Source organism: Patiria miniata, unplaced genomic scaffold (genome assembly GCF_015706575.1).
Source record: "Patiria miniata isolate m_02_andy unplaced genomic scaffold, ASM1570657v1 HiC_scaffold_27, whole genome shotgun sequence".
Lineage (NCBI taxonomy): Eukaryota > Metazoa > Echinodermata > Asteroidea > Valvatida > Asterinidae > Patiria > Patiria miniata.
Genome location: NW_024037066.1, coordinates 4,188,253 through 4,211,400, shown reverse-complemented (window position 1 = coordinate 4,211,400; position 23,148 = coordinate 4,188,253). Strand labels below are relative to the sequence as shown.

Sequence of the window (23,148 nt, the reverse complement as noted above, 5' to 3'; positions counted from 1 at the left end):
TTGCAGCTTTTAGAGGAGAGCACAGATATGGCAAAACAAGTGTTATTAATAAAGATAGAACGTCTTACCATTGATTAATTAAGATTGAGTGCGTTTGATTACTTCCCCCAGCTTACTCGCGCCTGGCTCCTCGCGTGATGGCAGACATGCGCAGTGGAGCTAAATAAACGAACGGTTTCGGGTAAAGTTTCGTGTTAAAGTTGAACTTTGACATGACACTGAGGCTGCATATGAATCAACTGTCTAGAGCTACATGTAGGTCTATAGTCTGCGCCCATTGAAAAAATGCGGGGACGCGCTGACAATAGACGTAGCCGTAGCTCTGGAAGCCCGTTTTGGACACAGCCTGAGGCGCCCGTCGGATGCCACGTTGGCAGCCATGTTTATTGCATGGCCTTATGGCATACTTACCCAAGTAACTGGCTCGGGTAGTTGGTTACTTGGGCCGGGCTCGAGTAAGCGCGAGAAGTCACGTGAGAGGTAAATCGAACGCTGTCACGCTTGCATGAGTAAGCGCGGGGGGAAGTAATCGAACGCACTCCTTAAGAAAAGTGGTAAATTATGGATTGATTTTATTTGACTGAACCAGGTCACATGACCAGAAATGGCTCCCCAAGCCAAACCTGTAAAAGGCTTTAACTTGTTCAAACACAGGCCATCATTAGGTACATGTGTAGCATCAGAAATCGGCCAGTGTAGTATTGTGACAGTATTCTGACATGATGACCTCGTAGGGTCAAGTTGGTTTCATGTGGCTCGGCCAATCATATTATGGGAAAGAAACACAACAATGACAGCAGCTAATCAAATCCCTTGTACATTGTACTTTATACATGTAAGTGTACTTCGCAAAGAAGACTACACAAATGCAATTCACATTGAACCTCAGCTTAAACGAGCGTTGTAATGATCCTCCCAGTTTATTATTATTCATAGAAAACCTGATAACTCCACAGAGGCAAATTACCTCTGGTTAACAGTTCTCCATAAACTGCAAATCGCAGTTTTAATCCCATTTCTTCTAAGCAAACGACAGCAGCGAGCATAGTTAGGAAAGATGCTCTCTTCTAAAATGGTCACCCGAAGGAGGGAAGCAAAAAAAAAAAAGGCTGAGAGAAAAGTAAGTAAATAAATGTTGCCCGGGTCCGGATATTGCCTTGCATTGGTTGAGTGGTGTTAGCCCAAGGGACAGGAACTGTTGTCTAAGGCCCTGATGAAATCCGTCTTAAGACCCGCGATCCATCGTATTTATTAAGTCTGAGGAAATCAGACGGCTTGAAAATATGTTGAAACACTTGATCAGAGAAAGCAGTCTAGGGCATGATAATATTTCCAAATGGGCGAGAGGTTTTGGATTCCTTGCCGAACTGCATGTTACTTACAGAAACATGAACAGGTACCGGTAATATTTCAGTCTTGAACGTTTTAAGCTCTGACAGGATCTTCTACATGTACATGTCACGTGGTGGTCAGTCGGTGTGTCGGTCTGTCTGTCTGTCCCTGAATTCGAAAATTTACCACAAATAATTGACTAAAAATAATTGACTAATTGACTGAATGCCATGCCCTCGTCAGTAAATGTACTCTTAATGAAAGCTTTTGGAATACGGGCTTTGTCTCAATTTGTCATCGGAGCATTGCGCACTCGCACTTGTTTTTATGTAGGGAGTGACATTTTTATAGTGGCACAGTAACATGTACATTGTAATGGGCCCATTTATCAACTACATTTATTGGGTTATTTTTCTCTTTGTCAAGACTGCAGTTCATGCTCACAAGATTAAAAAAAAATAATCAATTCAATCATTCAAATAAATATGTAGTCTCAGCTAAATTTCCAAAGATATTAAATGTGAGTATATTTCATAAATAATGCATGACAAATTCATAATTCAAATGAATGATTCACATTATTTGTTCCTTTCCTGTGAATGATTGGTCCATTTTTCTTTCCTAATGAATAATTCATGCTTGTGTTTCTCATGAATAATTCACGGTATTCTTTCCAATGACAGCTGTGTGCTTAACGAGACCAAACAACCACATAAATGTTATCACACAATGTGAAATTTACGAGGAATTCAATTTGTGCAGACATTTTTGGCAGTAAATTATCACTGTCATTTTTTCATGCAGAACGTACATTGTACATGTACTTCATGGTGCCAGCATAAAGAAGTCAATTTTTTTATTGAAAAAGCACACAGAGTACATGTACATGTACATGTAGGTCAATATCTTAATTTCTGTATGCAGATGGCATGCCTGTTTTCACGGAACAGCTAATACTGTTTTCCCTTTCAGCTTTTTCTTTTCCACTTTTCCCCTGTTTTTGTTTGTTTTTTTTAAGCTTACTCTGAGCTCAACTTGCTTACTGTGTTGCATAATTGCTTACTCCGTTGTAGCTTTCTTTTTTGCATGCCCCACTTTTCGAATTACCATAGTGCTGTGGCAAGAAAACAAGCTACACGTACATGTACCTGTACATGTATTTAAATTTTATTATTTGTATAATATAAGGCCCCCCCAAAAAATAAGTCGGTCTCTGGTCAGCGTGCGCGTCGATTTTAATCATGCGCGTCAATCTTTTTTTTTTCCAAAATGTTACGCGGTAGCTCCAACAGCGCCCTCTATTGCCGCACCTCCTCCATTTTTTTTTACCAAAGAGCACCAAGGAATGGGAAATTGCACCAAGGCAAATGATCGAGAGCACCAGGGCAAATTATGGAGGACACCAATGTTTATGAGGACACCAAAAAAGCAAAATAGTACCCCACCTTGTCTGTACAATCCAAGCTTGAAGAAAAAAAATTAAAAATCCGCGTCGCCGCATCAATTCGGGAACTTTGGTCTGACCAGAGACCGAATAGTTGGGTTTTTTTGCCTAACCAACAATATCTACATTACCAAATTTTGTAAGGCTGATGTACAGTTCGCGTAGCGCCACTAAAATTCAGGACATTTTTGTTGGGATTTAGTGATCATTACTGATATTTTTGTACTACAGCAACATTCCTTCTCTTGTGTTTCTTCACGATTCTGAATTGCATCCAACTCCTGGCATTGTTGTGATGTCCTCAAGAATATACAATTAGCACATGGCATTGGATAGAATGGTTTCCTACCATCCCGGAGATCTCAAACGGCTCTCTCAAGATCCTCTCATTCAACCGTCCCAATAAACAGTCACATTCTACACCTGCGAGAACGGATCGCTTTACCCCTTTGCTTGTAAACCAATCCCAGATTGATTCAAAGGAGAATTTCCCACCTAATTAGAATTGGAGATTCGGTTAGGCACAGGGGAAAACACCGGGGATGCAGTTTCAGTTTTTTTTCAACGCCGTAAACATTGCTCTCTGCTTGCCCATCGAGCTTGTAAAATTAGCCGCGATTAATGCCGGTCGGATTTTTCTAAACATTTATTTTCAGAGCATTAAAAAACGCTGTAAGATTGATGGCTTTTATTTATGAACAGTTTTTATTCAGTGGAATGGTCCTATAAATTTCACCTGGTCGTTACATACTTTGTGTAATGAAAGTGGACTTGGAGATATTTGCAGCGTAAACAGGGCGGGAGTGAGATCAAGTTGGCGCGCTTGGCCTTGGCATTTGAATTGAGTCATGAAAGTGTTGCCCCGGATCAGGGCACAAAATAGCCCGAAGATGATTTATATTAAAACGAACTCAGAATCATTATTAATTTATCTGGGGCAGTTATTTCTTTAATCCTTTTCCCTCCTCGCCTCTCCTAAAGGGTTTAAATATAACTTGTCCTGTTTTTTTTTCCAAAACAGCTTTTCTAGAAAACCAACCATAAAAAGTGCACGATTGGACACCCTGGGCTGATCGCAATTAGAAAGCGATAGACTAGAAAGTAACATCTGCCATGATCGGACCTAATTTTTTTTTTTTTTTTTTTTGCTGAAAATAGAATTTTGAGTTTGACAAGTTGATTGCCTAGGTAAGCTCCAAGCTGCGATGTTCCTTCAAGCGTCACAATTATTTGTCATCTTTATGTTATTTTTATCACATCCATGGTTGGCATATCATCAATGGCACCATTATTGGACAAACGCTTGATTTTGCTGTTTTGAACTGAAGTAGGTAGGCCTAATTCTTAATAAATATAATGCAAAGTCTGAAGGATAATTAATTTTTTTGTCTGTCTCACTAAATCCTAAAAATCTCTTCTCTCCAACTGTCAGAAAGCTGTGTACGCGGGCGATACTTGGAAAGTCCTTACTTAATTCATCAACGCCAAAACTCGAAACCTCTTCTTACCCAAAAACTAAAACAAATCATGACTTAGGCCGTGTCCGAAACGGGCTTCCAGAGCTACGGCAACGTCTATTGTCAGCGCGTCCCCGCGTATTTATAATGGGCGTTGACCTAGACCTAGCTCTAGACAGTTGATTCGGATGCAGCCTTATTCTGAGGAGGTCCCATAACAAAATGGACAAATTTTAAGAAAATAACAATAAACTACATAATTTGGGCACACATTTTGAAATGACTGCCTTTAAGTTCCACAATAACAGAAAAAAATCAAGACCCAGATATGACAATAAATGAAATGCAACAGAACCAAAAATTCTCCAATCAGAAGTTACAAATTAAGTATTGCATGTCATACAGATCTATCATACTTCACATTTCTACGAGTTATATTATACGCAATTACAAACGACCCTCTCTAATAGCGGCCAAATTACGCCTAATCCAAAGTTATGTCTGAGTTTTGTTTGCGTTAGTCTCCGTCGCAAACCCAGATGAACACTGATGTGACACGGAGGATTATTTTTAGTCTGGCAGACGACTCGAAGACCTGGTTTGTAATTGTTTGGTAAACGACCAGCGAACATGGCCACCACGGCGTTCTGGGTATCTGCTTACATTGTGAGCCAGGGTCGAGATCAAATTGTTCTCACCAGCTGATCGGCGTATGAATGTCTGGAAATGTCAGGCCGTGATTTGTAAAGGTTGGCTTCAAAAATAGATCGGCTGGCCTATTTGCTTACATGGTGAACATGGACTCGTAATTGTAACCATGAAAATTTGTTCACATAGATCTTTTAGTCGCTATACAGTCTTTCAGAATTTGGAATGAGGGGGTGGGGAGGGACATAACCACAGAATTTTGTTGACTCTGTGATAAATGAATTTTCCAATTTTTGAAAGAAGGTCCTGTATGGGAAAATAAATGGCTTTATATTCTTTCTTTTTTTCACCGGGGGAGGGGGAGTTGGTTGGTTGGTTGGTACCAGTTCATGTAGCTTTCCAATTTTTAAAATTGTCTACATGTATGTCTCAATGGATGTCTTTAGTCAATGTTTCTTTAAGTGCATCAGCCATAGACTTTTTCAAGCAGCTTGCAACTTATTTGTAACTCTCCACCCAGGACTTATAAATGGATACCTGTGAAGGTAAAGACTCAGACCAGAATGTGCTGATCTCGATCTGTTGCAAAAACTGGTCTCATGGCCTGATGAACAGGGGTAATAATTTCGAAGCACTTTGAGACCTTAGGTATGAAGCACAATATTATAAGCACCAAATTGGTTATTGTTGTTGTTATTTTGGGTGAATTTTTATTTCTACAAATTTGACCTTTGTATAATCTGAAATTTGTATAATCATTGAAGTCAGAAATCTGTATAATGTGCATGAGCACTTAACCGGTAGCACACAGAATCACACTGAGAAACTGTATTGGACTTGGTTGCACACGAACATTGCTGGGAATAAATTATGCAATTTATATTCTGCCCTCAAAGCTTCCAGACCAATTTAGCCATTTGTTCACTGTAAATTTATTCCCAAAGCCAAATCTCCTGGAAGCTGTACAACGTTTTCTACATCTCTGAGAGTCGGACTGATCTTGAGGCATGTCGACTGAAGTGGAAGTTTTGCCCGCTGTTCAAATGATCACCTTTCCTTGCCAAATCTACAGCTTTGCAATGCATTACTTCACGGGAGACGCACACAATTTATTCGCCGATGAACCGCATATGAAATATTTATGTCCTGGTGTGCCATGAGCATGCTGATCAACTAATTGAAACGAAGGGGGGAGGGGGATGTTCAGGCACTGGCTAGAACATCAAGAGCAGGGACAGGAGTTGAAATATGCATTGCCTGTGGTGTCTGTGCCTTTTTGCAGCTGTACTGTCCCGGGTTCGACTCCCACTGGGTTCGTTAAAGCGTCACTATGGAAAATAATGCAACGGTACTTTTGTGTAGGTCTTGTGTTTAGATGATTTGGTACGAAAATTACTTTGCAGCGTTGGTTCTGTTAATCATTAGTACATCCAAGTGGATGGTCCCTAATCCACATCTCACCAAGGGTGCTCGAGAAACATTACATGTTGGCACAGATTCTCAAGGTAGAAAACTCAAGTGACAAGTAAGCATTGTTAAAATCTTGAAAGGTTTTAACTTTGTTCTATTTTCTGCTGAAAACTTTCAGAAAAGTGTAAGTTTTATGCACAAGTGTTTAATGGCATGGTATAATGGTTATGTTTTTATTCACTCGTCCACAGCTGATATTCTTTGTGACTGCATTCAGACATTTTGTATATTTTGTGTAACTTTTTTGGGGGGGGGGGGGGTTGGGATGGGGATGGGGTGTTTACCCTGTACGATGATGTTCGCTGATTGTCCATGCATTGATAATGGCAGTACACATGACATGTGCCCAACTGCAAAGGGTTTTTGGAGCCATGAAATATGCATTGCATCAAAGGACTCCTCGCATAATTGACTAATTTTTCTTGGGGGGTAATGCATGGCTAATGTTGCATGGGAACTTCAGTCTGAAATAGGAGTCCATTTTAACAGAGGAAATGGTCATGAATGCCGGTGATTGAGATCAATAAAACCATCCCATCGAAATGGCAGATGGGGTTTTGACTTAAAGGGACACTGGGTCCTGGAACAGCCCACTTGGGCTACAAAACGCGCTTTGAACGAGATTATGTTAATCGGAAAGAACATTTAAAACTAGGATATAAACATCCACACAACTATTCTTTAAAAACTGGGCGTTTTTATGTTATTCCTGTATTATGCATGCGAGAACGAATTTCGGGGTCCACTTTTGCGACCCCATAAATTCTAGCTGTTTGGATGCTAGTTGTGATTTCATTCGTAAAATGTTCGCCTTTTGCGGACGTTGAAGAAACCATTTTTTTTGGCATTGGTGATTGGTCACCGCTGTTCCCGAGACACACAACGTGTATATCGTGCACAGTGAGAACGATGCGAAAAAGGTATTCGTACTCCGTCGTGTCCGAAGTAAACAACCGGGGATTTTTCCTCTTTTTTCGGGAATGGTAAGACATTAGGTTGGTTTCCTTTCAACCAGATGTTTTAAATAGGCTAAGTAAGCAATCACAAACATGAAATTTTCGGGGATTTCAGGACCTTCAAAGGGACCATGTGATGAATTTTACTTGGGAGCATATTTTATGCAAAATTCTGAAATTTATTTGACATCCCTTTTTTGTTAAATTTGATTGAAAAGTACCCTTCTTTAATCGTTTACAATTTTCCAAGCTTTCCTGACAATTGAGGGCGCTGTTGCTGTGATGTCATTTCAGGAAGACACTGTTCAGTTTAGCGTTTTTTGGTGCAACTTGTGACCCAAAAGTTGTTCACTTTTTGTTTCACTCTTTATTCCCTATAAACATTTTTTATTGGGACAATGTATCCTGGAAAGCGTACAATTGGGCTACAAAACGCATTTTAAACAAAATTATATTAATTGGAAAAGTAGAATATAAATGTCAACGCAACCAACCATCCTATAAAAATGTGCTGTTTTGGTGTTATTCTTGCAAGAGAAAATTGCGGGGTCAAAATTTTGACTCTCAAACGTCGAGCTGTTTGGGTGCTACAATGTAGTCGTGAATCCTGCCGCACATGTTCCACTTCACAATCGCATGCTGCAGGATCCGCTCCAAGGTGGCTATTGTCAACGGATCTTTGTTTCAGTTCAATCAACTATAATGCTAACATTTTACATAGTTATTAATTATCTCATTTGAAGAAAACTTCTTTTCTGCTGCAAGAACTTCCTGAATTTAATAAAAGTTTTCGAATACCGGTACTATTAAGACAGTACATGAATTCTATCATTCAAAGGAAAATTCTTAACTGCTACTACAATCCCCAGGTTTTAATATTATTGATTTCCCAATGATGAAGCCTTAATACTAGAATGAACATGTACGGTACATTATTATCCATACCAGTTTACTACTTAGAGGTCTTATAGCCAGACACCGAATGAGAATCCTTGGACAGGAGTATATGCAGATCAATAGGCTGGGTCCCTAGATTATCGCAACCACTGCCTACTCGCAATATTCAGACACTGTCACGTACATCCGTTTATTGCATGTCTAAAATCCAATAACCATGACGATGCAGTGTCCTTGCATACATACATGACCGTCAACACTCATGTAGTCAGTCGGTGTAGCATCCTGCTACAAGTATTGGGATGCGTTCCTGACCGCATCATGGAGGATACTAGGCAGACAGGGAGCAATGGCATCTCCCCCACCTTTGAAGAGGAAGAAGATGAGATTGGTAAGTCTCGGTTGCTGGGGGAGATGCGTTGCCGGGGAGGATGCTTCACGTCAGAGACAGACTGTCATTTTGCTTTTTACTTTTAGTGTCCCTCATTTCAAGTGATCTATTGTGAGATAACAATTGTCATGTTCACATTTGTGTAAAGGTGTGATCTATAAATCTGCTGTAGACATACATGGACTTCAGTGCAAACAATTAGTTTGATAAAAAATGAATTCATAATCATATATGTGTTGTCAAGCATCTACATGTATCAGCTCCTCTTAAAAGTAGTCTCTGGTCAAGACATTATTGTTGTAGATACGCGATAAACCAACGCCGCAATGAACCGCAATCACCCACGAACCACCTGAAACAACGTCTTGGGAATCTTGTATGTTGTGTAATGCGTGCGCATGTTTGGTCTAATGCAGTGCGCGTTCAAAACCTTTTGTAGTACTTCCGAACTAAACTCTTAAATTTCTTCCAGTAGCATACAAGATGCAGCAAGACTTTGGTACAACATCACTGGGCAGCTGGTATTTAGTATTCTTTGGAATGAAAATTCACCGTGATTGCCTGCAGAAGTAGCGCTTGCGCACTAGTTTCCGCCATTTTGCGGGAGAGATTTCACAAGATTTCCTAGACGTTGTTGCTGAATGGAAGCTACACAGTCATAACATTTTTGACCTGGGAAGAATACTCATGTTCCAGTTCAAATTGTATCTTTGTACAGCATACCAGTACATGTGCATGTGTCAATACCTTCTGGTTTATAATAATAGAGGTTTCTCATCCGAAAGGATACGTGTACACAAACATTTAGCTATCTGTTAACCTGTATCGACCGTTCCATTGTTTCGCATCATGTAACGGTATGCATACGCATACGCTAAAATATCGGAACCAAAGCAGTAATCCAAAATGGCAGCCTCTGATGAAAGCCTCGTATCTGCAGCTAATCCTGCTTTGAAACACAGACAAATGAGGATATGTTCAGCAATTCATCCCCTTAAATCAAATCATACATGATTAAATCATTATCAGAAAATGGGATGAAAATCCACAATTTACTGTGTTTCAAGCTGCGTAGCGCGCGACATATCCATGCTGTGTGCATGAATAGCGAGTAGCATATGACGTCACAAGACCACACAAACTGCTGACCTATGCGACACGCTAATCATATCCCTTCACTTACGAAACCTCTCTATTTGTGGATAAACAACAAATCCTTTTGAATTTATTCTCAAATGTATTGATGCGTCACATACATGTATTCCATCTATCGTCATCCAGCTAGTTGGCATAATGATGACCAAATGTTAATCCTCACCGTCAAGAGCTGAGCTTCATAGATTTTGCCTCTGGAAAAAGAGTCTGGTCTGCCACCTGATTAACAGTTTAAAAAAAATCGTCCAGCTCTTGTTTCATCAAACGATGCTTAATTAACAATGACATGGAGTGCTTTTTCACATGAGAGTTCCAAGCAATTGAACGCCTATATTTGCAATTAATTTTGAAACCCGAGTCTCACAGGATTAGCGGGGGTGGATAAGCCTCCTCTTGTGCCTCCCCCTCCTCCTTGTGCCTCCCTCCCGTGTGTCCCTACCCCCCCCCCCCCCACCCCCTCTTAAAAATTGTTGTTGAAGATTTGCGCATTGCATACATGTACCAGAAGGTAACAGAAACAGGATTGAGGCAACCCTCTGTGGGATACTACTGGTAGTATTCGTAGAAAATTAAATGCAGGGTATACTTTCTATATTGACTGCTTCGAGTGATATAGTAAAACTATTGCCTCCCTCAGTGATCCGTGGAGCATTCTATTTTTCCTTGAGGTGAAGCCGAGAGAAAATAGAGTGCTCCATGAATCACTGAGGGAAGCTACGGTAGTTTTATTATACCTGTGCCACGAGTTGAAGCAGTCAATATTTGTATATTTGTATATTAATATATTTATTAATTTGTATATATTAATAATATTTGTATATTAATATATAAAAAAATGCTGTTCTTGTCAGTAGTCTGGTTCCCTGACCCTAGAATTGTCAGGTCAGGGAACCAGACTAGCTTGCTTGTACCCATTTACAGATGTGTAACCGATGGCGAACGAAATGTGGACCTAACTAAATTTGGTAAATTGGGGGCAGTATTTGAAAAAAAAGTCAGTTTTTTTCCAACGATGGTTGGCCAACCATCGTTGGAAATTGATACAAAAATTCCACTTTTCTTGAAAATGATAGCACACCAGGTGCCATGATGTCACAGAATGCTTGAGACTACATGTAGATGTATTATTCACTAACAGTCAAGTAATTTGTGTGGGTTGTTTTTTTTTATGTTTGCAAATGTTGTATATTTCTATTATGACGAATGCAGCTCATACTGTTTCTCTTTCTCTTTCCTTGTTTTTGTGTGTGCAGATGACGGGCTTGGAATCTGTGTGTATCTGCTGATGTTCTTTTCCTATCTTCTTGTTTTATTCACAATTCCAGTGTCGCTGTTCTTCTGTTTGAAGGTAAGAAAAAAATTTTAAAATACAGGGTGACCCCAAAAAAATTGCAACCCTACAACATTTGCCTTTTGAAGAAAAAAAAAGGATCGGTGGTTTTTTATGTTTTGGATATCAGATTAAAGCTGAGAGCTTTTTCTTTCAAATACTGAACAAATCATGAAAATAGCACTTTGGGTTCTGAGAAAAGGCCAATTATGTAAAAGTTTTTCATCCTGTACACAAGTATTTCAAACAGTGAAACATTTTACTGTAAGCCTACTGTGCAGTTATCCTTCATTTGTGCAATTTCTTTAGTATTTTGACATCGTAGAATAAGACTAAAAAGGATGAGATATATGTTCAGGTGGAAAATAAAAGGTATTTCCATCTAATTCATTTGTACTCTTGTCATATGTGCCAGGTTGTTTGTAAGGATTTAGGACATATGCACAAATAGGTACAGTGAACATCCCTTACTGTGGTAATATTTTGTGTACAGGATGAAAAAAATGACCACTTTTACATAATTGGCATTTTCTCAGCAACCCAAAGTGCTATTTTCATGATTTTTTTTCAGTATTTGAAAGAAAAGCTTTCAGCTTGAAGGCCAAAAAAAACAATAGTTCTGCTGCCGATTACATGGCATTCAAAAATAGGGTAGGTAGGTAGAGAATTTTTTTTTTTTTGGCCAATTTTTTTTGTGTTCAATCATATGGAGGTGTCTGCGTGTAGTCAAGGGCAAAAGGTAAAAATTGATGGTTTTGGGTAATTTTTCCTCATTTTTCCAATAAAAAAATTAGGGCAGGGGCTGTCAGAATAGGGTAGGTAGGGAAACCGGAAGCAAAACTATTTTTTTTTTGGCCTAATCTGATACCAAAAACATAAAATCCACCGATCCCTTTTTTTTTTTTTTAAAGCAAATGTTACTTTTAGGGTTGCATTTTTTTGGTCGCCCTGTACTGTAGATGCACTGAGAATGTCATGAACTCATGATCATGATGACCATTCCAGAAATGCGCTTGTATTGTACTTTCTAAACAAACAGTGGCATCCTTTGGTACACTTTTATCTTTCTTTCTGTCTGTTTCCCTCTGTGACATTGTAGAGAAATTTGTCTTAAAATACACTGCACTTTAATTTCATTTTTTTGTGGAGGGGGCATGTACTGGTAGATAATCTATATCCAAAAGATATACTTCTTCATCAGTACACGTGTACATGGTATTCACAAACTTTGATTTGCAACAAAACAAGAATACATTGCTGTAAAAAAAAATGTGCACTGTGGTTGTACTTTCAGTTTGTTATCGTATACAGTACAGATAAACATGGGTTTTATGTTCCATCACGTGACGTCACAGACATGTACTCTGGCTCTAGTTCAATTATTGATCCGAGCTTTCACAATTGCTGTGGGTGTGATACGATGAAAGTACATTTGATATGAAAAATGCCGTCTTTCTTGTTCCCTTGACCCCCTCAGGAGGTTAATGGTTCTAAATCCCAAACCCGGCGCAGCATTCCGGGATGAATACTAAAACAACAATATCGCGCGGACACAAACTTAACATTTTTGTACATTCCGTCAGCCGCGATGAGTTCGGCCAGACCCCGGCTGTGTTTGAACGCAACCAATTTCACGCCTCGATAGCTCAGCGCCGGGTTATTGGATTGTGAGCGTCGTCGCAGAAAGCGCTTTCCCCCCCCCCCCCCCCCCCCTACGGAATTGAGATGTGGTCAAATCACTGTGGGATTGTGGGAAGGGTAATGAATCGAAATGAGCTGGTCGGCTGGGGAGACGACATCTTTTTAGATTCAATGAACGGTGCACGGTTTGAAATCACTCTGAACAGATTGTAAACAGTGTGAATGGGGAACAAATTTCACAGTCTAACTTGAAATACGCGTTCAGTACAAAACACCCCCCCCCCCCCCCCCCCCAAAAAAATTGACACTTTTATTCCTGTTAACGTTTTTATTTATTTTCTGTATAAGTACATGTACATGCTAACTCATAATACATGTTAAAGGGAATATACAACATTTGCAAACATCGAAAAATAAAACTACCAAGTTTTTGCGAAATACCTTAACAGGATGTTGGTAAATGACAGTCTAAAGCATCCTGTAAAATTATGGCACCTGGTATACTGTCATTTTCAAGAAAAGTGGTATTTTTGTATCAATTTCCAACGCTGATCGGCCGATCAGCGTTGGAAACAACTGGCTTTTTTTCAAATACTGGCCCCAATTAACCATTGCACTTGTTTGCAATCGATTACAAACCTATGAGCGGGTACGAGCCAGCTAGACTGGTTCCCTGACCTTACAATTCCCCAATGTATGTAAACTGCTCTGTTTCTTCTTATATGGAGTCAGGGAACCAGACTACAGGAAAATGGTCGTTTTTCTTGGTTTTTATAGCATTTTCGAACCCAAAACCTCCAAAAAGTCAGTGTAACTATATTTGCTTTATATTTCCAACCCCCCAATTCCATCCATTTCTGAAAATTACAGCAAAAGCAAATGATGTATATTCCCTTTAACACATTCATTTCTAATGATTTAATTGTAAAATGTTACATGTACATGTAGATAGAGAAATAGTCCCATTCAAAAAATTTGACTTTTTTTCCCCTGAAGCATCCACATCTACTGTACATTATTTTGTGCTTGAGCACATGTCAACATTCATGACTGATGAATATTATTATTATTAATTATTTCTGGTAATGAAATCAAGGATTCCTTAAAAGCACCCCAGGCACTGTAGCTCACAAGCCAGAAGAAACCTGCAGAGAGAAGACAATGAGAAGAAATTACAGTTGTATTTGTGGGAGGAAAACCCCCGAAGAATATTCTTAGCAATTTCAGGGACTGAAAACCCAATCCACATATTGGCCCAGGCGGGATTCGAACCCAGGTCACAGCGATGGAAGGCGAGGAAAGTACCGCTACTTCAAACCTGACTCCCCAGGCTGTAAAATGTTTGATACAGAAATAGTCTTGTCTGCACGCAATCATTATGTCTCAACTTGTAATCTGTTCGGCAGTGATAGAGACCTGTATAAACTGTGATTAGCACATGAACATTCTGCGAGGCTGAAATGTTTTCAAATTTTTTCCAGATTTGTGAATTTATAAATAAGCCAAAAAAAAAAGAAATAATGAGAAGTTTCGTTTGTAACTGCCTTTTTTTTCTTTTTGGGTTGAAGTTTTTATGAAACAATTACAATGGGCATTTTTTTAAAGGAATGCATTTAAAGGCAAGATACATAAATGAGCATGTACCGTAGACAGAAAGTGTCGTTCTGAAGCTCCGACAAATAATTTTTGTTTTGTTTTGTTTTTTTGCCCCAATCCCACTCCTGATTCTATTCATAACGAATTCTCCCGTACTCGGCAGCTGCACAATCATAGCCCAAGGTCCCAAGCGTTCACGTTGTTTAATCTCGTTTTAATTTGTACAAAATTGTCTCAGTGAAAATTGAAGACATTGAGTCAGGATCATCAGACATGTTTGTCTCCCACCAACGTCATTATCTTGACATCTGTCCCCTCGCTAAGTGGCGACTATTGTCCCTTGCCGTTGGGCCATGACTGACGTCAGACATGTACACCTGTTATTTTCTGTCTCCTTTGGAACATCGGCATGAGAGGAATTTTGACACAGCTTCATTCATTCATCTCTCTGGCTGTAATCCATGTTTTCATCCCCTAATGGTACAGACTCTGTCGTGCTGGCGCTGCACTGTGTACATTTTTTTTTTCCCAGAAACTTGCCCTAAGCAATTTTTTGAAAGGGGGGAGCTGTCTCTCAAAACATTGTTCAGCTTTCCTTTATAATTGTTTTGTCATTTTGATTGTGCTCCTTCACCTTCTTTATGTGTTGAAAAATCGAAAAAATAAAACTATAAAAGCTGAATTTTATTTTTGTTATGGTTGCTGGCGTTCACAGTAGTTTCTCCATAATTTCTGACTGGCGTAAGTTATTTACTTTTTGAGTTGGCTACAAATTTTTATGAGTTTGAGGTGTTAAAATTTGAGTTTAAAGCGTTAGAATTTGCCTGTTTGACTAGTATTCAAAATAAGTAGTAATTCCTGAGTTGTCCAAGAAATTGTGCAAAAAAAAACACAAAAATAAACACTGGCTTGCTTGGGTTGGAATCGAACCTTTGAACCCCTGTTTGCAAGTTCAGGGGTCTGCATAGAAATGCAAACTTTCATGTTGATCTATAAAGAGTTGAAATCTGATGTGGTATCATGCGTTGATATCTGATGAGGTGTTGTACGACCAGAAATTGTTGGAATGAAAAGAAGATGTATTTTTATTTAACTCTGTTTCTTCAGGTTGTGGCCGAGTATGAGCGAGCCGTCATATTCCGCATGGGTCGTCTGTTGCCGGGTGGTGCTAAGGGACCCGGTATATTCTTCATCCTTCCCTGTATTGATAACTACGTCAAAGTGGACCTGAGAACAATATCATTTGATGTTCCCCCACAAGAGGTAAATATACAAATATTAACTGTTGTTTTCTATCTCATGGGCAATAGATGGGCAGCGAGGCAATATTTAGCATGAATTGTTAATTGTCCTATGAGTGGACCTGAAATATTCCTCCTCACATCTGTTGATAAATATGTCAAATAAACTGGACAAAATTCTTTGACATTGGCGGTAAATATACATATATTGACCGGCAATATTGACCAGCAATATTATGGACAATAGAACAGGCGTGTGGTAAATTTATAACTGTTGAGAGAACCAAAGGAAAATTATACACTTTCCGATTCTATCGGTACTTTCACATAATATATATTAATTCGAGTTAAAGTTAAAACCATTGGTGACCACATGATTCTCACTTTGACCAATCAGAATCTTTGTTCTGTATTTCTGATTGGCTAGACTAAATGCAATCTGTTTCCGCTTATAGATTCTGTCCAAAGACAGTGTAACGGTCGCTGTGGATGCGGTGGTCTACTACAGAGTTCACAATCCGACGATCTCCATCACCAACGTGGAAGACGCGCAACGATCCACCCGGCTCCTGGCCGCGACAACGCTACGCAACGTCCTGGGGACAAAGACACTTGGAGAGATGCTGATCGATCGTGACATCATCAGTAGTCAGATGCAGTCGGTTCTGGACGAAGCGACAGATCCTTGGGGAGTCAAGGTGGAGAGAGTGGAGATGTGAGTCTTTGAGTCTTACGAGAGAAGGGCCAGTTTCTTAAAACATGAACATTTGCTTAGCACAAAAATATTTGCTTGGCGAAAACCGGTTACCAGCCAAAAGTGTCATGCATCGTTTTCTGAATAGGATGGTTACCGCTCAATAGTCCAAAGGTTTGATAGTGCGAAGGTTCTATAGTCCGAAGGTTCATTAGTCTGAAGGTTTGATAGTCCGAAGGTTTGCTTAATAATCTGAAGGATCGTCAATTATGCTCGGATTAACAAACCTTATTTCATTTTTGAACTAATGAAACCCCGATTATGTATTGGAAATTTGTGTGTTCAGACTATTAAACCTTCGGACTATTGAGCCTTCGGACCATCAAGTGGACCCCAGTTGGATTAGGTCTCAAGTGATGTTTGCAAAATAAAACTATTCTTCTAAGGAATATTTTCTCTCAAGCAGATTTTTAAAAAAGTTGGTCCAGGCACCAACATTTGGGAGCTACGAAGCTCCGAAATGTGCAACGTGCTGGCAAAAACAAAGTACCAGCCAACATTTTAGCTTGGCTAGTTCTAAGCTGGTTTTCCCTAAGCATATTAATTTGCTGAGCAATATTTTCTGCTCAGATGTGAGGGGGAAGGTATTATAATGTACAAATATTGACTGCTTCTAGTGGTGTAGTAAAACTAGCCTCCCTCGGTGATCCACGAAGCATTCTATTTTACCCAAGGCGAAGCCGAGGGAAAATAGAATGCTTCGTGGATCACCGAGGGAGGCTAGTTTTACTACACCACAAGATAAAGTAGTCAATATTTGTTCATAACACTTCTCCTGCAGATTCTGCTTGGTTTTATGCGATAACTGATTTTTTTTACAATTAAAAAATGTAGGCCTACTTCTGTTTGAATACGAAATTGGATAAAAATTTACTTGCACTTTTCTAAACTACCCCAATGTTTGAACCCAGGTCTGTAGCGCTAGTGTTTGGGGAACAATACGCCCAACGCACGCGCACACTCGTATGCATTTGTGCACAATATTGGTTGTTATGTGTATAGTACTTTGGTATAGTACTTTAGTACTCAAGATGCAGAATCTGTGGTTGAGGCGTTGTAAAACAAGATATTGGACTTATCTTACTTAAATGCTCTCAATTTGTTTTCCTGCTTACAGTAAGGACGTACGCTTGCCGGTTCAGCTGCAGAGAGCTATGGCAGCAGAGGCAGAGGCTGCTAGGGAGGCCAGAGCAAAGGTGGGATTCCAATTTATGAACGTTGTCTTTGCGACAGTTTGTAATATTTTTATCCCAAATCACAAAATTATTTGTTGTCTCTTCGAGACACCGGACGGCAGTTGATTATGTTACGTGGTGCTGAGATTGATCATATTCAGAATGTCTTCCTTTTTCTTTTGAATTCAGAACAAATAGTTCAACAAGAATAGGTTTTTTTATAAGAGCCGGTTCGCAGAGATGAGTAGAGAGCAAACTTTCCCAAAGATGTAATTGAGTAAAAAAAAACACCTTCTTGTGTTTCCCTCCATTCTATGATATAGCCTGTTTTAAGAGGAACATTAATTCCTACCTTCAGCTTTCCTGATTTATTTTTTTTGGGGGGGAGGGGTGTCATATTTTTCTTCTTTTTAGCCCTTTGCCAAGAGTTGCTTTTATAGCCTTGCTTGGGGCAATTTTGCATTTAAAAAAAAAGAAGAAAAAAAAGGCCTCTTTGGAGGACTTCCTACATAAAACTGTAAAAACATAAGCACGTTTTATCTAGTTAGATTGGGGCTGATAATATAGTGGAGATGTTTGCAATGAAATGGCACACATAAAAAAACACCAAATAGGTTCTTGACACTGTTGTTGTAGAGTCTGTCATAAGTCCATCACAAGTCCAGTCACGAGTCCAGTCGTGAGTAACAGGTGATGAACAATAACAAAGGAATGCCTTTGTCACAGCTTGTGAACAGTCATTTGAACAGCTTGTGACTTGACTTGGGACTTAACAGCTTGCGATGGTCTTGTGAAGACTTGCCACAACACATCAACATCCCCAGCGTTTGATAAAAGCTGTAAGATTTTTTTCATAGTACAACTTACAATTTCTCCTTTTCCGACTATGCTAGGTTGTGGCTGCGGAGGGTGAGCAGAATGCATCCCGGGCCCTCAAGGAAGCGGCCGACGTCTTGGCCGAATCCCCGTCAGCCCTCCAACTCCGGTACCTCCAAACCCTGAACACCATCTCCGCCGAGAAAAACTCCACCATCATCTTCCCTCTCCCAATCGACCTCCTGACCGGATTCCTGGGAGGCGGCCGTCGTAAGTCTGCATCCTCCTCTCTGGGGTCACAACAGGGGTCGCGACCCGGGTCAAGACGGAAGAAGCGAGAGCTGGAAATCGATGAGGATTTGGACGGCGAACCGACGACAGTTTAGAAAGTTTTTGAAAGACGAGACAATTTCTTGAAGGTGGCTGGATGCAACAGATGACTTTTTTTCCCCTGTTACGGTGACTGAAGTGTTTCCTTATGAATGACTTTACTGTTACAGTATCATGGATACCGCCATCTTTGCAAATATTTTAGAACGAAATAAACTTAAGACCCAGGCTTAAGGGAAGGGTTAATTAGACACACCAGTTGCATTTGTGAAGGGTCGTACGGAAACTCTGCTCAATTAAATATCACAAGTTATCCAACTTGTGGTGTATATATACCGGTACATGTAGGCTCCGTGCACAAGAACCCCCTCAACGGTTACAAAGGGAGAGTTGGGGGAGACCACTGGAAGGAACATTCGAACGCATCTCCGATGATGCCTGACGCTCACGCAAAGGCATCACTGGTTTTGTGCACATGCAGAATAAACATGCCGTCAGTGTGTCCCTCCCACTGGGGCTCTCGAAAGTGGTCACAAAGCGCCCTCTACAGTTTGTGCACGGTGTCTATTGTCTAAAAACCATGTTGCGCTAGTATCAGTGTGGTGCTTATATAGCGCCTTATACCTAAGGTTTCAAAGCACTTTACAATTATTATCCATGTTCATCAGGAAAGAGACCGTTTTTCTGCAGCAACTCGAGATCGGCTCAATTTGGTCTTTATACCTTCACAGGTACCCATTTATACTCCTGGGTGGAGGGAGGCAATTGTGGTAAAGTGTCTTGCCCAAGAACATAAGCACCATTCCCCCGACAGAGTTCGAACCCAGGTACCACGGCACATGAATCAAACACCATAACCATTGGTCCACACACTCCACATACCAGTTAGTGTGTGGAAAGACCGTTCACGTACATTGGTGTATATTCTATTAGCAGTCTGAACTTTTCACTTTAATAAATTTATAGAATCATTCAATTATTATCTAAATGGGTTGGTGTAGGTCTGAATTTACCGATTGTTACTGCATTTCAGAAAACCGTATTATCTTGCAAAGATGGTTACACGAATATGGGTCATTCTATAAATTTAGGGTCCAAAGTGTGACCTTTTTCCTGTCCCTGTTACCTTAGTACTCTGTAATTTGCCAGTCGAGTATCATTAAGAATGACTTCAAACAATTGTTTATTTGTTGATTAGGTAGTTTGCTATTTAAAATCACTCTTAAAGGACAAGTGCATAAAGGGTGCATCAGAATAATAAAAACATAGATGTCAGATGTAACAGGGACAGAAAAATAAGTGTTCCCCAAATGTGTTAAATGACCCATATCCATGAATGACGTAAATTATGTGCCGACAGATTGACGTTTCTTAATATTGCTGTTTCATGGAACAGTATGAAATTGCCTGTGAACGGAGTCCAATTTTCAGTAATGGTACGCTTTGTTGGGGGATTGTAGTTAAAGGGACTGTTACTTACAATTCGGATCATGAATATTCATTAGTATTCAATTTAAGATTCAGGAGTTTCTATGTCATTGGCCTTAAAAAAAGTCATTGTTTGGTTCTAAACTTGCGATAATTACTAGAAGTCGCAATTTATCATGAACTGATAACTTGTTAACTTTTCAGCTGAACTTAAGAATCACTGTAAAAACAAAAAGTCAAATTGGTGCATTTGTGATTGTTATTTAATTGAATTCAATTCCTTTAAATAATTAATGCTTTAAGTAGCAAGTTCTTAAATGATGAATGTAAATAAGGTCCTAGAGTACCAAGTATTTCATTTGCTGAACATGAGATTCAAAGTTTTAGAAAAGTAAACCACGAAGTATTCAGAATATAGACCGGTAATTCTTAGCTTTTAAAGCTATTTCAGAAGTTTGTTTTTGTTTCTTAGGTGTTGACTATAGTCATGTCAGAGAATAATAAGTTTTTGTTGATCTTACACGTATTATTTATTGTTTTGTTTGCGTGGTGAATATACCATAACAAGGCAAAAGTGCCATTGATCTGAAACCTATATTTATCAATGGAAGGGATAAATATATTTGAAAATGAAGACTGCCATTTTGGTAACATTAGTTATGTCTCCATTTTGTCAACATTTTAAATGATTTAAAAAAGAATTGAAAATATGGAATCATGAAATTAAAAAAAAATTGCTGTTGGGCCAAAGTGAAATTATGATGCCTAAAAAGTTCAATAATTACATTTAGGTTTAGCATATTTATAATACTCTAAAAAAAAAAAATTGTACGTTATGACTCTTATTATTACTGGACGTGCATATTTTATCGCAACAGTTACTGTTTTATACATTGTATACATTGTACAACTATCCAGTCAGTGTGTATAGCTCATAGTCTTGCTATAGTACTATCCGATATATCTGAAATATAGTTCTGATATAGTCTGTTTTTTTATGCCGTTTTATTATTTTTTTAGGATGGATGTTACACGTTCATTCACTACCATTTGGGAGATTTGTTATTTGTTAAGACATGAAAGGCTAAATCAAAGTTTTGGAAATTTACATGTGAAATAAAATATACAAAAAAGACATACCCTCAAATGCCATGTTTGTGGCCCCTTTTCAGGAAAAGAAACAACAAAGATCATATTTTGTGTAACTCTTTTTATTATTTCAAGTAAAGCTGTTTACAATATGTTTAACGTCTGAATATTCTGCTACCAAAAACTAAATTCTATGAGAAAATGTTGTGAAAAATACAGCCACAGAGAGGTACTCTTTTGATAAAACAATGTTTTGTCAATGAATGTCCAAAGTGACTGGAAAAAGATCCGAAGAACTGACTTTGTTATGTGTAATCCTGCCAACGTAAAGTATTTAAGTATATAACTAATAATAGGGAGCCTGTGTAATATAATTATGTGTATATACTTCCATGTTTTATGTAAGCATGTTAATATAAGCAATGTTAATTCATACATATCTTTTGATCCACCTTAAATGCATGTTGGAAAGTAACACCAACGATGAAAAACACATTTTTAACCGACTTTTGTTTACAGATTCTGCCATAGTTAAAATGAGTGTGAGTGCTTAAAGCAATATGAACTTGCAAATGTAGGTTTTAAATTATTTTTTACTTTTTGCAGTTTTTTTTTGGTTTAAGATAAATTTTAGATTTATATAGATTTCACCCACCATTACAAAACAAAATGATTAATGGAATGCGACATGGTTCGACTCAAGTGAAGTTTCCGACTCGTGAAATTACTCTACATTTGGAAACTGCTTCAAATAAGCCTCTCGGCTTTCTCCTTGTCGAAAGGTTTTCTGAATTTCTTGTCCTCTTTAATGGTTACAGAGAACTTGTTACTGCTAAAATCAATCTTTTATTTGGTGATTAGGTCAGGAAATTCATTTTCTACCTGATTTCTACCATACTCGTAAAACAGTGGATGTTGCTTGGACACAAGAATATATAGTAGCTTTAAATAAAGCCAATATCTATCATAGTATAATAGTTATTTTCTCTTAGTGCAATATTCGCTATAGTAAGAGAGCTTTTTCTCTATTTATTACTTCTCTGTTTATTTATATAATTATTTGTTTTACATGCCCACAACCAGGAGTAAATACAAGGTGGTATATGTCTTATAGAAATTTTGAATATTTAAAAATTGTTAATCTACTTCAAACTGACAAGCCTATTTGTAATGTTGTGTCAACTATTAGTGTAATACTCTTTTATTTGTACTTTAAATTGTTAATGTTTATTTATTTATAATTGAACATTTTTCTGAAATAGGAATAATTAACTCCTCAATAAAGAGGACAACAAATAAAAATACACTGAAAGATAAAATGTTGATCTTTGCAACAGAATGTTTTAAGGCAGTTTTGTTCAACGTAAAAACCCTCCAATAAAATGTACATTGTGCTCTTGTGTTAACATTTTTAAAGAAAAATTACTTAAATGCCTTGTTCTCATGCCAGGATACTGTTGATTTCTGTGCATTCATTTCAAAATTTACAAATTGCTGGCCTGTTTACAATTTACAAGAGTTACATTGTAAATATGCTTTATATTGTATTTGTGTGTAGGAATTCAAATCTTAAGTTGACAAAGTGGCTTCAGGTTACAACACGAGTGAATATGTTTTAGTTGAACATGTTTGGTTAATTTATTAAATACATGTATCAACCAAATTCTATTAATTTTGTGGAAACAAATTATTGATGAGTCTTAGAAATTGTCAAAGTTGCTTTTTTATATTAAACCCCCCACTAATTTGCAGCAAAACTGTCAGCAACTAGTCTATGGAATAACACCTTGTACAGCAAGGGCTCTGCACATTATGAATGCCTCATACTCAGGCTAAACTGTCAGCATGCAACAGGCAACTTTGGAAAAAAATCCTGATTTAATAAAATAGTTTTTATATTTGAAATGTATTTACAAAAACCTCCACAACTACCAACCCCATACGAAGAATTATGCAGTTGTCCAATAAACACTGAACACCAAAACACATTAAAAATTG

At 38.5% G+C, this 23,148-nt stretch overlaps 1 protein-coding gene across 1 annotated transcript in view; it reads left to right on the top strand.

The window, feature by feature from the left end:
* Positions 1–22,813, top strand: part of LOC119734387 (band 7 protein AGAP004871-like) — a 31,991-nt gene extending 9,178 nt beyond the window's left edge. The window contains exons 2-6 of the mRNA XM_038207882.1: positions 11,004–11,098; positions 15,425–15,580; positions 16,014–16,273; positions 17,430–17,508; positions 18,381–22,813. Coding sequence (XP_038063810.1) covers positions 11,004–11,098; positions 15,425–15,580; positions 16,014–16,273; positions 17,430–17,508; positions 18,381–18,689 — 899 coding nt within the window. The 3' untranslated portion in view covers positions 18,690–22,813. The remainder of the gene's footprint in view (positions 1–11,003; positions 11,099–15,424; positions 15,581–16,013; positions 16,274–17,429; positions 17,509–18,380) is intronic.
* The last annotated feature ends 335 nt before the right edge of the window (positions 22,814–23,148 follow it).